At 39.3% G+C, this 20,752-nt stretch overlaps 1 protein-coding gene across 10 annotated transcripts in view; it reads right to left on the bottom strand.

Moving 5' to 3' along the window:
- The window catches only part of MECOM (MDS1 and EVI1 complex locus), a 630,714-nt gene that overhangs the window by 309,853 nt on the left and 300,109 nt on the right, over nt 1-20,752 (bottom strand). For all 10 annotated transcript variants that reach the window (XM_012099708.5, XM_012099727.4, XM_012099711.5 and 7 more), the window contains exon 2: nt 18,036-18,373. In XM_012099708.5, the coding sequence (XP_011955098.3) occupies nt 18,036-18,373 (338 nt within the window). The remainder of the gene's footprint in view (nt 1-18,035; nt 18,374-20,752) is intronic.

Below are 20,752 nucleotides of genomic sequence, written 5' to 3'. Positions count from 1 at the left end.
TCCAAAAGCACATATTTTGGTATTTCTTTGTGAGAAACAAACAAACAAAGTTTTGTTGCTTCTTGCATTCAGAATGTTCAGAGGTAACAGGGAACAGTAATATTTTACATATGAGAAATTATACTGGGTCTTCTACAGAGTCTGATCTCCAAATTTCTGCCCAGAAATTCTCAGGACCCCACTGACCTACCAAGTAAAATTTTACAAAAATTTAAGAATAAATAAATGACAATATTAAAAAATGTAATAACAACATATACAAAAAGATTAGGATATGTGTCTCCACTCATCTAAAACATCACTACTGCCATACAGTTGATATATTTAGTTATGACGTTGTTCTCAGAGCCATTCTCACTTAATGAGAAATTCCACTGATGCCACAGGGCCCAGGAAGAAAGCAAATTCAACAAGATGACTAGTTGTTATTTCCTATTAACAAGGTCAAAGTTTGGTGAATAGGCAGGGTATGCTGTCTTCATTTAAGATGAGACATTGCCATCTTAGCAAAAAGTGTGTTTGTCCTTTGGTTATTTAGAAAGGACACCACCACTGTCCTCATCAAAAAAGAGCATGAACTAATAAAAGCACACCTAAATCTCCTGCAAATCCACAGAAGAGGTCAACCTGTCTGCAGAGAAAACCAGCCTCATTACTATCTAGATAAAACCTGAGGGGGCAGAGTTTGCAAGAGTCTGCTAATGTGGAGGGCCAAGGAAGATTAGGAAGAATGAAGAGAAGAGAGGGCCCTTCAAAGGAAGAATACATCGGGAGAGTTATGGTGCTGCTGCTGCTAAGTCACTTCAGTCATGTCCGACTCTGTGCGACCCCACAGACGGCAGCCCACCAGGCTCCCCCGTCCCTGGGATTCTCCAGGCAAGAACACTGGAATGGGTTGCCATTTCCTTCTCCAATGCATGAAAGTGAAAAGTGAAAGTGAAGTTGCTCAGTCATGTCAATCATTACCAAAAAAACACAAATCCTACCAGGAAGATCCTGTTGCTACTACCATTTTACAGACGAGAAAACTGAAACCGAAAGTGGCTTAGTACTTGTTCAAGGTCACAAAGTTAGTAAGTGGCAGAGAGCTTAAACCAAGTTCATTTGTCTTTAGAACCAGTGCCCTGGGCAGGTCCTAGGTTACACTGCCACCGTTTTTCAGAGACAAGCCCATGATACTTGTGTTCTATTGGAGAGGACCAAATGATTGATATTTTTTTAACAATGCCTTAGTATACAGTTGAGGCTGAACTAAGTCATACCCCAGGGACAGGATGAAATTTATACCTGTATCTTTTCAAAGATGTCTAGGTATAGAATCTTCTCTCTAACCAACTTACCCATTTCTTCACTTCCTTTCAAAACAAGGCTTTTGTTTTAAGCTACTTTCATTATGAAAATATCAATTCCAAAAAGAGAAATACACATCAAATGCGCTTTGATTTCATGTTTACAAAACACAATTATACTGCTTCAATACAAGAGAAATTGTTCAACAAGCCTCTGTTTTCTACGTAATTTAACTTAGTCTGTACCCTTCCCAGGGTGCATGTGCCCCCATAGAAACAAAATCTCCAAAAGTTTAACGATATAGAGCACATGCGGGAGGATAAGAAGAAGTAAGGAGCGGGTGTCTGAGACAGCATTCAGAAACTCAAAGTCAGAGCTACTCTAGACCTCAGAGAGACCTCGGAGGAGAAAGTCAGGTAACTTTTCCAGGTCCTAAATCCAAGTTGGGGCAAGAACCTATGGTTCCAGGAACCCAGGTCAGTGTTCCTTCCAATATCTTGCAAGGCCTCACTGAAACACAAACCACTAGACAGATGACAAAGAAGCAAGCCAGGGAGCCACGCCACATGAATGGGCAGATTGTTGAGGGAAGGGGGGTGGGGAGAAGGAGTCAGGGCTGAAGGATAATATGGTTTTACAGAAATCTCTTTGCAAGTAGATCCTGTGGTTACCAACGTGGCTGCCCAAGAGAAAGAACAACTGACTGACAGCATGAACAAAGGCAAGGACGCTCTCACAAAGGGAGATACAGGAGTCGCAGGGCTTCGTGCATATCACTAATACACTTCATCAAGTCGAGACCAAGAATAACAGTGAGGAAAAGCCCACCCGACACAAGGGTCCCTTTATTCCTCGGGCTTTCCTGTTTCACACACACTTTACCTGATGAAATGTTAGAACTTTTGCTTCTATTTCTGCTGAATCCTTTTGAGTTTTCCACATGTAACTAGCACATTTCCTAATTATTTAGCCTTCCTTTTTTTTCCTGCAAAGTAATGCACTGTGCACAAAGGCAACATATTTGGAAGTTAATGAAATCAGATGAAAATTGCTTAGATTAAAATTTCCCCATTTCTTCACTACAGTGTCTGCCACCTACTGTTCGGCCACAAAATACTGCAGCCCCTGCGTCAATAAAACTTGGTATTAATATTCTCTGAGGTGGAAAGACTCGATTAGCCTTTTCCCCCCCTTCTCCTGTTCTTTGCTTCCAACTGCGTTGAGCTTTGGAGCCTTCTGACAAATGGCCATTATTCTCTGGCCTGGTAAAAAATTTCTAAACTTTAGGGGAAATGTCGTTGGTCGTAAGCCCAAGGGAATTGGCTTGTTGAATTAAATGATAAATATATGCATTTAAGGTCATTAGAGACTTTATCTCCTGTGAAGGCTATATTTGTCAGATTGATATAATTTCTCTCAACTGAGTACTTAACTCCATCGGCCAACATTATTACGATTATTCCTTTCCCTTTAAGTGGGAGACTTCTGGCGAACAGCACGTGTGTTCTTTCTGGTGCAGCTTCTTGAGCGATCAAGGCCCACCTTTGTTTCATTTCTTATGCAATTTTCACCTCTGACCCAAGAAATGAGTCCTGGGCTTCCTGAACTTTATTGCCTGTTAATAGACTGCTGGCTCTCTTTTCAGCAGTAATAGAAATGGTGGAGAGGCATTTCATTTAAGAGGCTGGCAGACTGCAGCCCGAAAGACAATGTCAGAATTAAAAGTCAGCCTGGCCAAGAAACAATATAAAGACCACGGTGATGTGAAAGAGGAAGTTTTCCATATTCCATCCCAGATTGAACAGCCACTATATAAATAAGCACAGCACCCCAGATCTAATTATTTTCCCACTGCACAATGGCAGATACCCTGAATGGTGCTAAGTGATTGATCTAGTAATTCATCTTCAACTTACACCTATCTCCATATTTTGTTTCTCCTCATTAAGCTGGAGACATCAGTGACAAACTTATGAAGTGGCAGTCCTTGGCTTCATAAAATACACACAGATGCTCATCAGAGGCTCTTTCCTGCCTGCTTCTCAGTGACACGTGTTTATAATTTTGTCTGTACTTCGTTTGCTGTGGTTTACTCTTAAGTACATCTGTTCAATTAAAATGGAAATGTGTGACATGGTCTGTACTCAGCAACTTTGGAGCTTGTTAATGAAACGTTCTAAGGTTCCTGCTTGCACTCTTTATTTGCAAAAGAAAATGATTGAAAAGTACAAATAAAAATCCCCTTTAAAACACATACAAAGAAGTCAACTGTTTAGTTAATAGTTAGGAAAGGACATTATTACTGTATAAGAACATTTTTTTTACATGAAAGGACATTATTAAAAATGATTTACTGCCTTGTGTTTGGAAACTTACATGAAAAGTCTGATAATATATTAAACTTGTTTATTACGACTTCATATAATTTTGAATAATACTACTTTTTCCTTTGACAAGTGCAATAAACTCTACTGGTATAGACATAGGTTGATTATCACGAGTCAACTGTGTTGCTTAAAGAAACATGCCCAAACAATCAGCTTTTGACAGCTGCATCTCCAGTTATTTACACTCACCATCGTGGTAATAACTCACCATTTCTATATTAATAAGGCAGTGAAATTTATTATGATGGTATTGAAAAGTTATTAAGTACTGCATCCCAAGTGACAAAGTACCACAGCACTGTCACTATCCAAAAGCAGTTGCCCATTCATCACCTGCCTTTCCAGATGGTCCTGCATCTTTATCGCTCCCAGGTTGGTGACATCACCTGTTCACCCACTCAAAATTGATGATGAAAGCAAACAGATCTATCTTACTTACATTTACCAAATCAATTTAATTTTTACAGGCTGTGGCTTGGTGACATATTGACTGTTTTCCTTAATGGCATCCACTGTATTTAATGCAAGGATGTCATCTTTGATTCCTGGCTTGCATAATGTGTCATTTCATAATAAATTTTTCTAACATATTTACTTAATGGAAAGAATTATGATTGCTTGTCAGTTCTCTTATTAAACACAATGATAATTCTTTTTCGTTTTGAGTATCATCCATTGGGTGACAGAGCTATTTTTAATCCTTCCTCATCTCTTAAGGGGACATTGACTTGGATACAAAGTAAGTTCTAATCAAATGCTGGACATTTGACTGATCACTCTCAACCTTGGAGTGCAGTGTAAGGGTTTTAATATCACTTATTTGTTACTATAGAAGAACTAGATTCTCAGGAAATTAAATTATTGTCTCTTTAAGAGATTAAAATAATATATTAATGATAGCTAGAGATAAACATATGAAATGTCACTACAAAAAGAAAGCAGCTGTAAACTAGCTTTAATGGCTTGAGATGTTTAATATTCACTGCTCTGGATTATGACAATCAGTTCTCTTCGGTGAGTGCTGATACATCAAACGTGTGTTAACAGAAATATCTGCATTGTCAAAGATTACATTGCAGGATGAAAGCCTGGTCTACTGACTACATGATCCTCACACACAACACCCCTTTTCCCCAAGCTGATCTACAGATCCATCTGCAGCCCTTCGAGATAAATGCCCCTCTGACATGTGTCATCACTGCATTGTGTTATGTAAGGGAATAGATGACCTGTGTCTATGTTCAGAGAGGTATACAGGGCCCAAAAGGTCAGTTACTGTGTGGAATCCCCCTGCCTCTGAAATCCCCACCTATACTTTGTGTACACAAGTAAAAACAACATCAAATAAACTCCAAGCTTAATTCTAGGAGAAAAACCCGGGGAAGGGTCTGTGACGAAGGGAAACTGGGTAATCTAAGGTGTGTGGTGGATCACAGGTTCAGGTCCTGGGTCAGGAAGATCCCGTGGAGAAGGAAATGGCAACCCACAACAGTATTCTTGCCTGGGAAATCCCACAGACTGAGGAGCCTGGTGGGCTCCAGTCCATGCGATTCCAAGAGTCTAAAACGACTTAGCAACTAAACCGCCACCACCATCTAACCCTTTAGATACAGTCACCTAGCCAAGAGAAGCCATAATAAAAATCGTCAAAAAGGGTGAAGAGACAGAATGGCTGAATGGTCTAGCCCCACATGTTGACATTCTGACAGCAGTAATTCTTGGTTGCCTCTTTCTGTAACAATCTGGTTCCTAAGTGTTACTGTAGCTAGCCTTCCCCACCCTTCACTAAAGCTAGACATGGTCTGGGATACTCTCCAAGGTGACCTTGCCCTACACTGACCCGACTGGATCCCAGGATTTGTGACTTCCTGAGGAGATGGCTGGTAACTCCACACACAGCCACGCTCCATCTCTGAGCCTATATTTAGTCTCAGTCACAGAGGCAGAAATGTATACGTCAACAAAAGCATCCCAGCATGGTTTATATCTTTCTGGAAACCAAGTCCAGGGTTTTCTATATCCTTGTATTTGGAATGATACCAGCTCAAGTCAGAAAAAAAAAAAATGAAGCAAAATCCAGAAGGGCAGAGCCAGATAACCTGCTCCTGCTTGTAGACCAGGTTCATATAAGGAGACTCTTGCTCATCTATTGAGATGAACTTACCCTAACTCATTGGTTAGGCAGAGTCTTGCCCTTGGGTGAGGTTTCCAGGAAAACAAGGACTTAAGCTGACAGTGTTGCAGCACCAACAAGAACATCTTTTTTTTTTTTTTTTGGAAGGCAGCTGGCCTCTGTGACAGGGTGGAGATTCAAGGCTGCTGTCACACACCTGCTGAATTCCTACCGCAAGAATCTAAACAAATGAAAAAAGAAAAAACAAATCATCCACACCTGTGACTACCAAGCACTCGAGGCTTCTGTGTGGCACCGTGCACACCTGGGAAGCCTGGGCGGTCAGCTGCAGCGCCAGAGGAAGACACCACTGCCAGCCCGTTGAAAAGGAGGCTCAAGTGTCCAGCTCTGTCAGATCTTGGCCCCTGGTTGCAAGCAATATTAATACAAGTCATAGAAAATAGAATCATAGCCACAGAAAATACATGCATTTTCCTGTGCATGAGGAAAACTCCAAGTGCAGGTGTGGCAGGAATAAAAGAGATTTCAGAGCAGAGGCATCTATAATCATCATCCTCTGCCCATCCTGGCCCCAGGGAGGGAGGCGTCTTTTTCCTGGATCAAGGGCTGGGTCTTTGTTTATTAACCAAATCCAGATACTAGGCAACCTTTACTAGGTAATACTGGAATGGAGGGCTTTCCTGGTAGGCTAATGGTAAAGAACCAGCCTGGCAATTCAGGAGCTGCAAGAGGCAACGGTTCAATCCCTGGGTCTGGAAGATCCCCTGGAGGAGGGCATAGCAACCCACTCCAGTATTCTTGTCTGGAGAATCCCATGGACAGAGGAACCTGCGGGCTACAGTTCATAGGGTCACAAAAAGAGTAGGACATGACTGAAGCAGCCTCTCTCCCTGCCTGCTTTATCTCCATATATAAGTACACACATACACACACACACACATACATATATATATAAGATCCGGGGTGGCAATTATGAGGATGGTGTTTAAAAGGAGAGAGTGTTTGAAAGAAGCACCTGCTGGAGGCCTGAGATATTGAAAGAGTAAAAGAGCTAATGACCAACAATCCTAGAATAAACTTTTCATTGTTTTTGAATCTGCGTGTCTTATTCCTGGCCACGAATGTTCTTCTGAGAAGACATCTCTGAGACTTGCCCCTTTGGTCACATGGACTCAGCAGTGGTCACAGGACTCACACAGTGGTGTGGAGCTGCTCAGTGAAGCAGGCGATTTCTCTGTAATGTCTGTTCACCTTCTGTCAGTACAAGCAAAAGTCCCTTTATAACAAAGGTACTATGAAAACTCTCTGTTATACTAAATTCTTGTTATAGCAAATATCGACTTGAAAGAAAGGACAACCTAACAGGTAGCTGTGGGTATATATTTGCTCCAAACACACATGATGTTTTTTATCATTCTTTGTCATGATGATGACTGTCTACATCTTGCTCTCTGTGATTTTTTTTGGCTTGACAATTCTACTAACTACCATGAGAAAATATTCTTAAAAAGTATATAATATTTGACCTAACCTCAATTGGACACGACTGAAGCAACTTAGCAACAGCAGCAGCAGCAGCTTCAGCCACATCACGGGAAGTCCAAAAGATGTAAGAGAGGAAAAATGAGGATAGTATTTGTTTGCTAAATTTTCAGTAATTAGCTGAAATAATAATTCATTTTTAATTTCTTGAAAGATACATAAAGAGGAGGACTTCATCAAAATTGTTATATGATTCTATCAATGTAAAAAACTTTGAGAAACTACGATGCTACATTAATAAAATTTTTATGTATTGCTCAAATGAAACAGTGCATAATCCTCTCAGTGTCCACACGTCTCCACAGGATCAATTTATCATTATTTGAACCAAGTCTCTCCATATTACTACCCTAAACAAACTAGGGAGCAAAGAAGCTTAACCAAGTTTTTTATCCTTCTAAGACAGATCTGAATCAGCTACTCCTTACTACTTTTCTCTGCTTCCTAATTGAGGGAGAAGCTTAGAGAACAGAAAGTCCTATGCAGTGGTCCCAACTTCTACGTGTTCTAGAATAACAAAGCCTTACAAAGAATCTCTGCCCCTGGACTGACCAAATCCTGGAGTCAATTGTCAAGTCTCTTAAAAGAGGATCTTTCTTGAACATTTCATTTTTTGAACCCATGAGTTTTACTACTGACTTAGCAACAGGGGACGACCGAGGATGAGATGGCTGGATGGCATCACGGACTCAATGGACGTGAGTCTGAGTGAACTCTGGGAGTTGGTGATGGACAGGGAGGCCTGGCGTGCTGCAATTCATGGGGTCGCAAAGAGTTGGACATGACTGAGTGACTGAACTGAACTAGCAACAAAAAAGGGAAGCAATAATCATGCAGATGTGTGGGTGAACAAATAAGAAAAAAATTCATTTGAGTCCATTTTGTGAGATAATACTTGCAATTGGAAGAAAATCACCCCGTATGCTTTTGAAAAATGAATGACTTCTGCATATTCTAATTGATCACCAAGGCAAGCAGAGTAAAACAAAAGACTCTTGATATTTGGGGGAACTTTTAAAAATATCTGATATCAGACTTGCATATATCTTTGGCTACACTTTGGAAGTATGAGAGGCTGTCAAAACAGCAATAAGATGAGTAGACGTGCTCAACTTCATCAACATCTTTCATGAAAGAAGGAATAAGATGACATAGTGTATGTGAGTAGGGGTAATGGGATTCTGACATTTTCATCAAAAAAAGAGAGATCCCCCTTGAGCCTAGGTCAAAACCAGGGGTAGTTCCTGGTGCTTCAGGAGAGTAGACTTCTATTTTCTTTTAACAATGCAAGATTTAGTTTCTGCTACATATTCTTATAGGATAAAATGAATAAAATAAATTGTACATTCTTTTCTTTCTTCATTTCATTATATTCTAAGAGAATCCATAATATCTTTTTGGGTTCCAATGACAGTCATGTGCCGGGTACTACTAAGTAAGCCTCACTTTTTCTCTTGGCATTTCCTTACTTCTTAATTCATCACATAGTAAAACTGAATATCCAAACTGTATTTGTCAGCTTATAAATAATATTTTTAAAACTTAATACTTTGTAATACAAGGTTTTATGATATTATACATTCATTATTAAATTACATTTTCCTTTCCTACTTCCTATTAAAGATACTCTTTGGGATAATTGGTGAAATAATAATTCTATTGGAATCCATTCATTTCAGAATTATTAAGACAAAGGTCTTCATTTCTTAGTTATCCAGCTTTAAGATATGCAACTTGTCAGGTGAACTTGCTTTCTCCTTAATGAATAATCATTTTCTCTGAAATCAATGCCAAACCAGAGAAAATTCATTTTGGGCCCAATCAGACCTAGAAAGAAATAGGTGAGAAATATTGCCATTCAGATACCTGGTATATATATCTAAAATCCCAAATTACCCCATTCTTCTTTATTACCAAACATACATTATTTGATTGTCAGCTCCTGACTCTAAACTCAGTCGTTAGGTATCTTGAAAGTTTGATGCTATTGTTGCTTTAATGGATACTCATGTTTCAGTTAACATATAGATTTCATGTTTCAATGGGTAAGGCTTTGCTGCAGGACTCAAAACCAAACTTACAAACGTGAGAACTATTTCTTTTAAAATGATCTAGAGAGGCACACATTCATTGTAATATCACATTTCAGGACTGCATGGCTAGAATATAATGTACTGTCAAAGCACTGCATCAAAATTATTTAATGAATTTCTGACTCCAGTAAAATCTCTTTCCACTATTCCTTCCCATCTATTTAACGGAACATAAGAAAAATTTACTATCCACTCATGTCATTATTTTTCTATGACTGAATAGGTATATGTTTGAGGGGAGCAAACAAAAAGCCAAGTTCATACAATGCATTTTAACCAATCAAAGTAATCTACAGCAATTCTGGGTGAGACAGATAGAATAGAGGATTTGGCAACTCAGAGGTACACGAACCTACATCTACTTGGAGAATTTTATGATGGCCAATGACAAAAATACAGGCAAAGAAAATGTGCTAAATGGCAATATTCCAGAGAAACAAAACTTCACCCCCTTTTTCTAATGACCCATTTCACTATTAAAAAAATGTTCCACCCAAATTATTTTTCAGCTTAAAAGAAATTTATGGATCTCTCCTCAATCCTTGTTTTAAAGGTTAACTAGGAAGCCATCAGTGTCTCCTTTGCAAACAAATTCAGACCATCCTGAAGTAACTGAATTTCTAGAAAACAAGAAGTGGGAGAAAGAAAAACTGTTTATGAAAATCAATAGATAAAATATAAATGGCTTTTGCCCTATCCAATGACCCTGGACTAGACCTATGCTTTAGCCCAAGTTTTGTTCCTTTTTCACCTTTCTTAAGCTCTTTTGCCCCATGGAAGGCTCTTTGGTAGACTTTTGACACACAATGTCACATTTTATTTTCACAACAACCCTAATTGGATAAGTACAATCATTATCACCCTCTGACATAGAAACAAACTGAGGGACAGGTGATTTAGTAACTTTTCCCAAATCATTCAACTAGAACACAGACCTTGAAGAGGATTTGAGCTGGAAAGTCTCCCTCAAGAAGCCTGCTCCCTTCTATTCTGCCAAGCAATTTCTGTGCTATCATGTATTGATCATCCTTAGAAGAAAACATACAAGAAAATCTCAACTTGAGCCAACAGAATTTTTTAAATTATTCTTCACTCAATTGGTAAAGTTCTGAACCTAAGAAAAGTGTGCCGCAGCTAATTACTTTCAGGTCCTAGAGACAATTAAGCACTACCCCAGTCTTTGAAAATCTTTTTGTTAGAGACAAATCCTAGGCTTTGCAAGGTAGAAAGCACTGCCAAACTCTAATACCATTTTTAAAGATCTTCCTTATTAAATCAGAACTGGTTTGAGAGAAATTATACAAATGATGTTTTTTATGTCTAGAGCTTAATTTATATATATTGATCTATAAATCATATTTTCAAAAATACCCTATTTCTCTAAAATACAAACTTAACAGAAGCAGACCAATACAATATTGTATAGTAATTAACCTCCAATTAAAATAAATAAATTTATATTTTTAAAACATGAAAAAAAAAGAAGATATTAAGAAGAGGTGGCAAGAATACACAGAAGAACTGTACAAAAAAGATCTTCATGACCCAGATAATCATGACGGTATGATCACTCACACTCCCCTAGAGCCAGACATCCTGGAATGTGAAGTCAAGTGGGCCTTAGGAAGCATCACTACGAACAAAGCTAGTGGAGGTGATGGAATTCCACTTGAGCTGTTTCAAATCCTGAAAGATGATGCTGTGAAAGTGCTACACTCAGTATGCCAGCAAATTTGGAAAACTCGGCAGTGACCACAGGACTTGAAAAGGTCAGTTTTCATTCCAATCCCAAAGAAAGGCAATGCCAAAGAATGCTCAAACTACTGCACAATGGCACTCATCTCACATGCTAGTAAAGTAATGCTCAAAATTCTCCAAGCCAGGCTTCAGCAATACGTGAACCGTGAACTCCCAGATGTTCAAGCTGGTTTTAGAAAAGGCAGAGGAACCAAGATCAAATTGCCAACGTCTGCTGGATCATCGAAACAGCAAGAGAGTTCTAGAAAAACATCTATTTCTGCTTTATTGACTACGCCAAAGCCTTTGACTGTGTGGATCACAACAAACTGTGGAAAATTCTGAAAGAGATGGGAATACAGACCACCTGACCTGCCTCTTGAGAAACGTGTATGCAGGTCAGGAAGCAACAGTTAGAACTGGACATGAAACAACAGACTGGTTCCAAATAGAAAGCAAGTATATTAAGACTATATATTGTCACCCTGCTTATTTAACTTATATGCAGAGTACATCATGAGAAACGCTGGGCTGGAGGAAGCACAAGCTGGAATCAAGATTGCCGGGAGAAATATCAATAACCTCAGATATGCAGATGACACCACCCTTATGGCAGAAAGTAAAGAGGAACTAAAGAATGTCTTGAGGAAAGTGAAAGAGGAGAGTGAAACAGTTGGTTTAAAGCTCAACATTCAGAAAACTAAAATCATGGCATCTGGTCCCATCACTTCATGGCAAATAGATGGGAAAACAGTGGAAACAGTGGCTGACTTTATTTTGGGGGGCTCCAAAATCACTGCAGATGGTGACTGCAGCCATGAAATTAAGAGACGCTTACTCCTTGGAAGGAAAGTTATGACCAACCTAGACAGCATATTAAAAAGCAGAGATATTACTTTGTCAACAAAGGTCCATCTAGTCAAGGCTATGGTTTTTCCAGTGGTCATGTGTGGATGTGAGAGTTGGACTCTAAAGAAAGTTGAGCGCCGAAGAATTGATGCTTTTGAACTGTGGTGTTGGAGAAGACTCTTGAGAGTCCCCTGGACTGCAAGGAGATCCAACCAGTCCATCCTAAAGGAGGTCAGTCCTGAGTGTACATTGGAAGGACTATTGTTGCAGTGGAAACTCCAATACTTTGGCCACCTGATGCGAAGGAGTGACTCATTTGAAAAGACCCTGATACTGGGAAAGATTGAGGGTGGAAGGAAAAGGGAATGACAAAGGATGAGATGGTTGGATGGCATCACCGACTCAATGGACATGGGTTTGGGTGAACTCCGGGAGTTGGTGATGGACAGGGAAGCCTGGCGTGCTGCGATTCATGGGGTCGCAAAGAGTCGGATACAACTAAGCGACTGAACTGAGCTGAAATGATTTTTCTGAAGTACCTTCTTGAGAAAACATTTAACTTAAAAAAAGTTATTTAAATAGGGCTCTACGAGGTGGGCCCTAATTACAGTACTATCTTTGAGTTTTCTCTTTTAAAAACTTTCTTTGAAGACACTATCATATCTCTTTACTTAATTTCAATAACAACAAATGATATGTACTGGTTACCCATTGATCAAATAAAAATGCAAGACCCTATTGACTTTATTTAAATAGTTTCACTAGAATCACAGAGTAGTGGCAGAGTTCATTCCACCTGTATAAAATACAGATTCTAGATATACCGTGGACTGACTTCAGCTCTCACTCCTTGCCATCTCTTTCAGAGCAACATAATCCTATATCCATTCATTCTTTCTCTCATTGATTCTTTCATTCTTTCACTCATTTTGCTATTAAACAGTTATTTGTTAACTATCGGTGTTATAGACTAAATGTTTGAGTCACCCCTAAATCTTTATGTTGGACCATTAGCACCCAATGTGACCACATTTGTTGATAGGGCCTTTACGTACAGTTACTTCAGTCGTGTCTGACTCTGTGCAACCCTATGGACCATAGCCCACCAGGCTCCTCTGTCCATGGGATTCTCCAGACAAGAATACTAGAATGAATTGCATGCCTCCTCCAGGGGATCTTCCCAACCCAGGGAAGTCACTTGTGTCTCTTAGCACTGGCAGGCAAGTTATTTACCACTAATGCCACCTAAGAAGCTTTTAAGAGATAATTAAAGTTCAGTGGTGTTGGAGAAGACTGTTTAGAGTCCCTTGGACGGCAAGGAGATCCAACCAGTCCATCCTAAAGGAGATCAGCCCTGGGTGTTCTTTTGGAAGGAATGATGCTACAGCTGAAACTCCAAAGTTTGGAGTTTGGCTACCTCATGTGAAGAGTTGACTCTGATGCTGGGAGGGATTGGGGGCAGGAGGAGAAGGGGACGACAGAGGATGAGATGGCTGGATGGCATCACTGACTCAATGGACGTTGAGTCTGAGTGAACTCCGGGAGTTGGTGATGGACAGGGAGGCCTGGCGTGCTGCAATTCATGGGGCTGCAAAGAGTCAGACACGACTGAGCGACTGAACTGAACTGAACTGAAAGTTCAGTGAGATCATAGGGTGGGGTCCTGATACAATAGGATTAGTGTTCTTAAAAGAAGAAAGGACACCAGAGTGTATCAACCACCACCCTTTTCTCTCTCCTTCTCTCTCTCTCTGTGGGTGTGTATGCATGTTCATGCACTTAGGAATGGCCAAGTGAAAACACAGCAAAAAGACAATATCTGCTAGCCAGGAAGAGAGTCCTCACCAGGAACAAAATCAGCTGAAATTTTGATCTCACATTTCTAATCTCCAGAACAGCGAGAAAATAAATTTCTGTTATTTCAACTACCCAGTCTATAGTATATTATTTGTAGCAGCCTGAGTTGACTAATCCTGACTATTTTGAATAATATACTTAGTGTTGGACAACATCACAGGCACCACAGATAGGACACCATCAAGACATTGCACTTAGAGGAAACAGCTATGCCAGCTCTCATGGAAATATTGCTCTGTTAGGGAAACTAGGCAAACAATTTGGATGCTGCACAATGCTCTATGTTCTTTAGTATGGACAGGGAGGCCTGGCATGCTGCAATTCATGGGGTCGCAAAGAGTCGGACATGACTGAGAGACTGAACTGAACTGAACTGATGGTGAGAAAAAATTTAAGCAGTACTAAATTGTTACTTGGGTTTCCCTGGTGGCTCAGATGGTAAAGCGTCTGCCTGCAATTGGGGAGACCAGGGTTCGATCCCCAGATGGAGAAGATCCCCTGGAGAAGGAAATGGCAACCTACTCCAGTACTCTTGCCTGGAAAATTCCATGGACAGAGAAGCCTTGTAGGCTACAGTCCATGGGGTGGCAAAGAGTCGAACACAACTGAGCAGCTTCACTTCAAATTGTTAATAGGAGGATCAAGGATGATGACATGGAAGAGAACTTGGGGAATGGATATAAACTTGCTAGGAACAGGAAGGAAAAGGAGATTCCCAGGTATGGAGACCAGTGTGTGCAAAGAATGGAGGCTTTGAAAGAACAGAGGAACTGTAAATCAGATAAGGTTGGTGTGGGAGACAGTAGAGTCAAAGATGATCCATTTTTTAGCTTGAGCAGGTGGACAGATGGTAGTCCAATTTATTAAACAGGAAATACACAGGGAGGGGAATTTTATAGGTAGAAAAGAGCAAGGGTAGTACTAGAGATATGAATGGCTTGTTCAGTTTTGATAGGCTGGGATTCTCTCAAGGAAACATTTAGTACAGAATCTGATGGACAGTAGCACTGAATAACTGCTGGATGAATCTGGATTTCCTCCATTCATGTTTATTCTTTTTGGCCTAAGAGGTTATTTTCTCCTTCAATTCATCATTTTTAAAAATGAACAATATCAGAAAAAGAAGCCACACTGGCTAATCACAACTATCTGTCCAACCAAACAGGAGGGAAATCAGCTATAGTTGAGGGCAAATATGACATAAGAATGATTTAAAAGAGCACATGTGAGTAGGTCAGAAGTTTTGTGCAAGTGCCTTTCTTTATCATGATTGGATTTTGTATTAAGCAGGGTAAGATTAAAAACAACAAAGAAAATACTAAAGTCAAGAACCCAACTGTTCCTCTGTGGATAACAATTTTACCAAAATTACACCAAAATTTGAAAAAAAAAAAAAAAAAAAAGCCCTTGCTCTTGCTTGGTTCACAATACATCTAGAACAGACAATCCACACTCTCAAAAGCAAGGACAGGGCTTCCCTGATGGCTTAGCGGGTAAGAATCTGCCTGCCAATGCAGGAGACAGGGATTCCAGCCCTGGTCGGGAAAAATCTCACATGCCATGAAGCAACTAATTATTTTTACATTTCCTCTAAATGCAGAACTATCACCAGGTTCATCCTCAAATCCACAGGTATCCTGTTTAAAGAAGCACAGACCTGCATTTACCAACCCACAGCTACTGAGCCTATGCTCTAGAGCCCACAGCCACAACTACTGAGCCCATGTTCCACAACTACTGAAGCCCAGACACTCCAGAGTCTGTGCTCTGCAGCAAGAGAGCCACTGCAGTGAGAAGCCCCCTGCTGCTGCTGCTGCTGCTGCTGCTGCTGCTAAGTCGCTTCAGTCGTGTCCGACTCTGTGCGACCCCATAGACGGCAGCCCACCAGGCTCCCCCGTCCCTGGGATTCTCCAGGCAAGAACACTGGAGTGGGTTACCATTTCCTTCTCCAGTGCATGCAAGTGAAAAGTGAAAGTGAAGTCACTCAGTCGTGTCCGACTCTTAGCAACCCCATGGACTGCAGCTCACCAGGCTCCTCCGTCCATGGGATTATCCGGGCAAGAGTACTGGAGTGGGGTGCCATTGCCTTCTCCGGAGAAGCCCACTAGGGCACCACAACTAGACAGCAACCCCGCTCGCCGCAATAAGAGAAAAACCTGTGCAGCGACGAAGACCCAACACAGCCAAAAATAAATAAATAAAATTATTTTTTAAAAATAAACACAAGGGAAACCATTAAAGTGGTGAAGAAAACCACCGAATTGACCATCAACTGAATTCTTGATGGACAGAGAGGAAATGGTTGATGTGTGTAGCAAACAGTCATGAACTTGTTATAAAATTATCTTGAATTCCAAGCAACAAAACAACTCAATTTCGACATAATGAAAAGAATTATTTCACATTTCTCAGCACTTGCCCATGTATGTGCAGAAGACATTTTACTCCAAGGAGAAAAAAATTAATTATTTTTACATTTCCTCTATATGCAGAATCACCAGGTTCATCCCCAAATCCACAGGTATCCTGTTTAGAGAGGCACAGACCTGCATTTACCAACCCTGGAATTTCAAAATGATTTCATTATTAAGTCTTGTTTTATTCCAAGCCTCCGGAAAATCTCCAGCAGTACTGCACTTGTTGTTTAACTCTAGAGATTTGTAATAAAAGTTTAATGAGTTAATGAGTTACCTATTAGTGGAATGTTTATAGCCATTATTTTAAGGTGAACGATAATGACGTAAAGTTTGTACGCATTTGGTTTAAAACGTATTCAACTCACATATCAGTTAATGCTACAGTGATTTTTTAAAAATCTCTTATCAATAGACACGTCTAGTAGTGTAGCTAACCATGTTACCAGAGCTGTGGTCAAGAGCAAAACTAAGGAAGGATTTCTCAATTATAATTATGTCAAATCTGGATCTTAACTTTTAGCATTTCAGCATTTGAATAAGAATTGTTTCTATGATGGCATTTTGAGCAGATTTCACAAGGGGGCACAGATAAAGCGAAGGGACAAAATTTGAAATTAAGTCCTGAAGGCACTGCGTATTTATTTCTATTTTAAAAGCTAACCAGATATTCCATTAATGATCATAAATATTAAGAGAACATACTAAAATAAATCTAGTTTATCCGACTTCTATCAAACTGAAACTGTAAAACCAGAAGTCAATCATATCTCCAAAAAACACTTTCTTGTCCATATAGAAATTACCTACAAGTTTTTCAGATATAGGTCAGCTATTCCGAAAATATGATGCGGTAATATAACCACAAAAATTTTCAAGTTATAAACATAAGTGGGAAATACATATACATATACATGTATATATATATATATACACTAATTTTGTACAAAAATTATAAACTCAAGAGAATAACTAGTTCACCTGTCCTTATCAAAATAAAATTAATTTAGATTTTGTAATAAGAACATAACTTCCCTTTCTTACATATTTCCAGATGAGTTCTCTAAAAAAGAATGGCTGAAACTAGCAACTGATTTTCATATTGCTTTTTGCTGCCATGTTTATACATGAATTACTCATTAAATCAATCTGAATATAAATAACCATCACAAGATTCAGTACAGTACACATATTCTGGAGACATGTATAATCAAATCGGGATGACCAAAAGAGGGGGAAAATATATTAGAATACAGAGCAAAATAAACATGTAGAACGAAAGTAAAACCAAATTAACTCAAAGCTACCAGATGCAGAAAACAAATGTTTCCTCCAATCTTCCAAGCCCACTTGCCAAAAAAGTAAAGACAAAATACAATAAACACGCCATACGACTATTCCGTTTGCTTATGCCGCATACCTTAGGGATGGCCGCGTTTAATGTTTCCAAATATTAATTTAAAAACTATATTTGTATATCCTTTAATACGTTTTCAAGATACTATCCTCTGACCATTCATTAGCTGGGTTCCTTTCTATCATGCCATACTTTCAAGCAATACTTTGTTTCTATAAAGCAGTGAAAATTGTAAGAGAGGTTCATTCTTAAAACTCTATTTGAAGATACTTTGCAACAAATGGAATTTGCTTATATTATGGGCATTTTTAAAAGTAATCTCTTCTTTATACATCTTAATATACAAACATGTATTAACTCAAAAGATTTTCTTACCTCCCATCCATAACTAGGGTCTTTCAGGTTTGACCTCTGCTCTCCCACATAAGGCCCAAACTTTTCACCTGCTTCAATTTTCCTTTTGGTCCATATTCCAAGGCCTGCTCCAGGCATATTTGACTCTCGAAGTTCAAACTCAGCAGGAATGGGGATATCATCGGGGATGTAGATGGGGGCTTTGTAAGGAGAGCCCTCCTTCGGAGTGAACGCTTCACTGGATGTGGCTGGAGAGCATGGCTCTTGAATACTGAGGGACAGAGCGCCAGCTACTCCATCTGCATCTGGCATTTCTTCCAAAGGAATTTCAGGGTAGCTGCCATATACACACTCATTATCTGTGAATAAATAAAAAATTTATAAATTTCTACTAATATAAAAGAGACAGAATTCCACATCTCAATATTCACCTTATAATGCTATTGCTCTTTAAAAAAAAAAAAAAAAAAAAAAGGAAAGACCATTGTTAAAATATGCCTGCATTAAAACCTCTGCTATTCACAGATGAAAGAGGGGGAAGGGATTATTTCCTCTTTGGTTTATCTCTGTTGAATCCATAAATCAAATGAGCTAATCTTTAACTGTCAGTACTCTCATGGGCCAGCTCAATCTATTATCCAGCTGGGAAACAATCAGCAATTTAATTATTATTATGAATAAAGTAGAGATTAAGAGTAAACATATGTGTAACTACAACTCTGCAAACCATCCCAAATTGGGAGCTGATAGCATTATACAATGTCTTAGAAAGTTATATCATGCAGAGGCATCTTGGACTAAATTGCAGAGTCATAAGAGAGTCCAAAGGCTTCCGTGAGCCACAAGGCTTAAGTTCATATGGCAGGATTATTTATTGAAAGGTTAATTTATGTTTGTTCTTTCTCTATTTTTCCTTTCCCATTTCAAACACACCGTTGAGCCTGTGGTATTTCTTTGCCTCAGTAGCTTACGCAGAACAGAGAGTTAAAGTTATTTGATGCTAGTGCTTCCTCTGGATATTTATAAAAGCTAAAATCATTGAAGAAATTAGGTGAATTTCCCAGAGGGAACAAAGAGAAGATGGTGTCATGGGGTGTACCAAAAAAGAGAGTGAGTTTCCTCAGACTGAGAAAAGTAGAGATCAGAGGGACTCTGCATGGAGCAGAAGTCTTGCCTGGAGGAGATGGCAAGACCATCTTTGAGAGGAGAGCAGAAGAGAGAGAGTAACTAGGAGTTTGCACCCTCAGCCCTGGAACTCCAAGGGCTGCCTGGAGCAGTACAGCCCCATGCTGAAGTAAATGACCACACCATGTCAGCCTTAAGATCTTTCCGCACCTTTGGAATGGAGGAAGCATAAAGAATAATAACTAAGTATGCATTTCCCACCAGTTGAAGGGGATTTGTTACCTTAAAGAAAATAAACACATGTTTCTACTAGGATTACAGACTGTGAGTCATACCTAATTTGTTCAATTTGTAGATATTCAATGCGGGAACTAAGAAAAAAGGGCTTAAAATTTCAAGAAGACAGATTTCAATCAGAGCCATCCAAAGTTAAATGGGTCACCTAAAGTTCCCCAGCACGGGGGTTCTAATATAGCCTAGATAAGCATGAATTAGGGTTGATATGGAGAAACTGTAGCTTTAAAGTAATGACTAGACTAGATGACACTTTAGATCCCATCAACCTTACAGTTCTATGAATTATTAAAATCTTCCAAGATACTTTATTGAGCTAGAAGGTAGAATATCTGAGTTCTACTCCCAATGCCTTCTTTGAGTCATTATGGAATTTAATTAACTATAACACCTATTAAAAACTGTTCATCAAGTATGACTCCTCTTAAAGTTTTGTGAAGTGCAAAGTGACTGTACATGCAAAAGTACAATCTAATGCTTTCTAATGAAGTGCTTGGTTCTTGAGTCAAATGAGATAATGCCATTTAAACTAAGCATCAAATCAGGACCCAACCTTATTTCTATGAGACATCTGATCTCAACATAACAAGCTCATTATCATTCAAGTTCAGCATATCCAAAATCTTGCATATTATCATCTACCTTCAAATCAAGTGTCCTCCCATTTCCCCATTTCTATTAAAAATAATATTTTCCCTCAAATTATCCATGTTCAAGGTTTTAAAATAACATGGATATTTTGTCTCCTTCATCCTCAATCTATTCAGTCATTAAATGTTGTCCATTCTTCTTGTAAGATTTTTACCTTCACCCCATTCTTTCAATCCATGTTTTCATTCCTAAATTTTTTAACAGGCCTCTAAATGGGTCTCTAGACCTCTAACATCTTTCTGGTCCTTTCACACTGAGCCTGTACAATGCTGCTGAATTTATCTTCCTGGTACATCAACTTTTCTGTGCAGTAGCCTCCAGTAATTCACAATGTCCACAAGTGAAATAGGCTTGGAACAGAACCTCTCTCATTCTGAACCCATTCTTTCTCTTTTAATCTCAACACTCCTCAGTAGGAGTCCCCAGGCCAGAATAAACTTATCTCTATCTTCTGGGCTCAGTAAGCATTTCCTCTGTTACTCTCTCTCTCTTCCCCTTTGCCCATCCAACTTCTAGTCATTCTCTATGTCAACTCCCAACTTATCTCCTTGCCATCCCATTTAACATAAGTTTCTCCCTTCTTGTGAGTTCCTACACAATTTCCTTCCTCAGTCTGATGATCAAATAATGCTGCATATTGCTATTTAGAGCTTAATAAGAATAATCTT

Source organism: Ovis aries, chromosome 1 (assembly GCF_016772045.2).
Source record: "Ovis aries strain OAR_USU_Benz2616 breed Rambouillet chromosome 1, ARS-UI_Ramb_v3.0, whole genome shotgun sequence".
Taxonomy (NCBI): Eukaryota; Metazoa; Chordata; class Mammalia; order Artiodactyla; family Bovidae; genus Ovis; species Ovis aries.
This window is presented reverse-complemented; position numbering and strand designations above follow the sequence as displayed.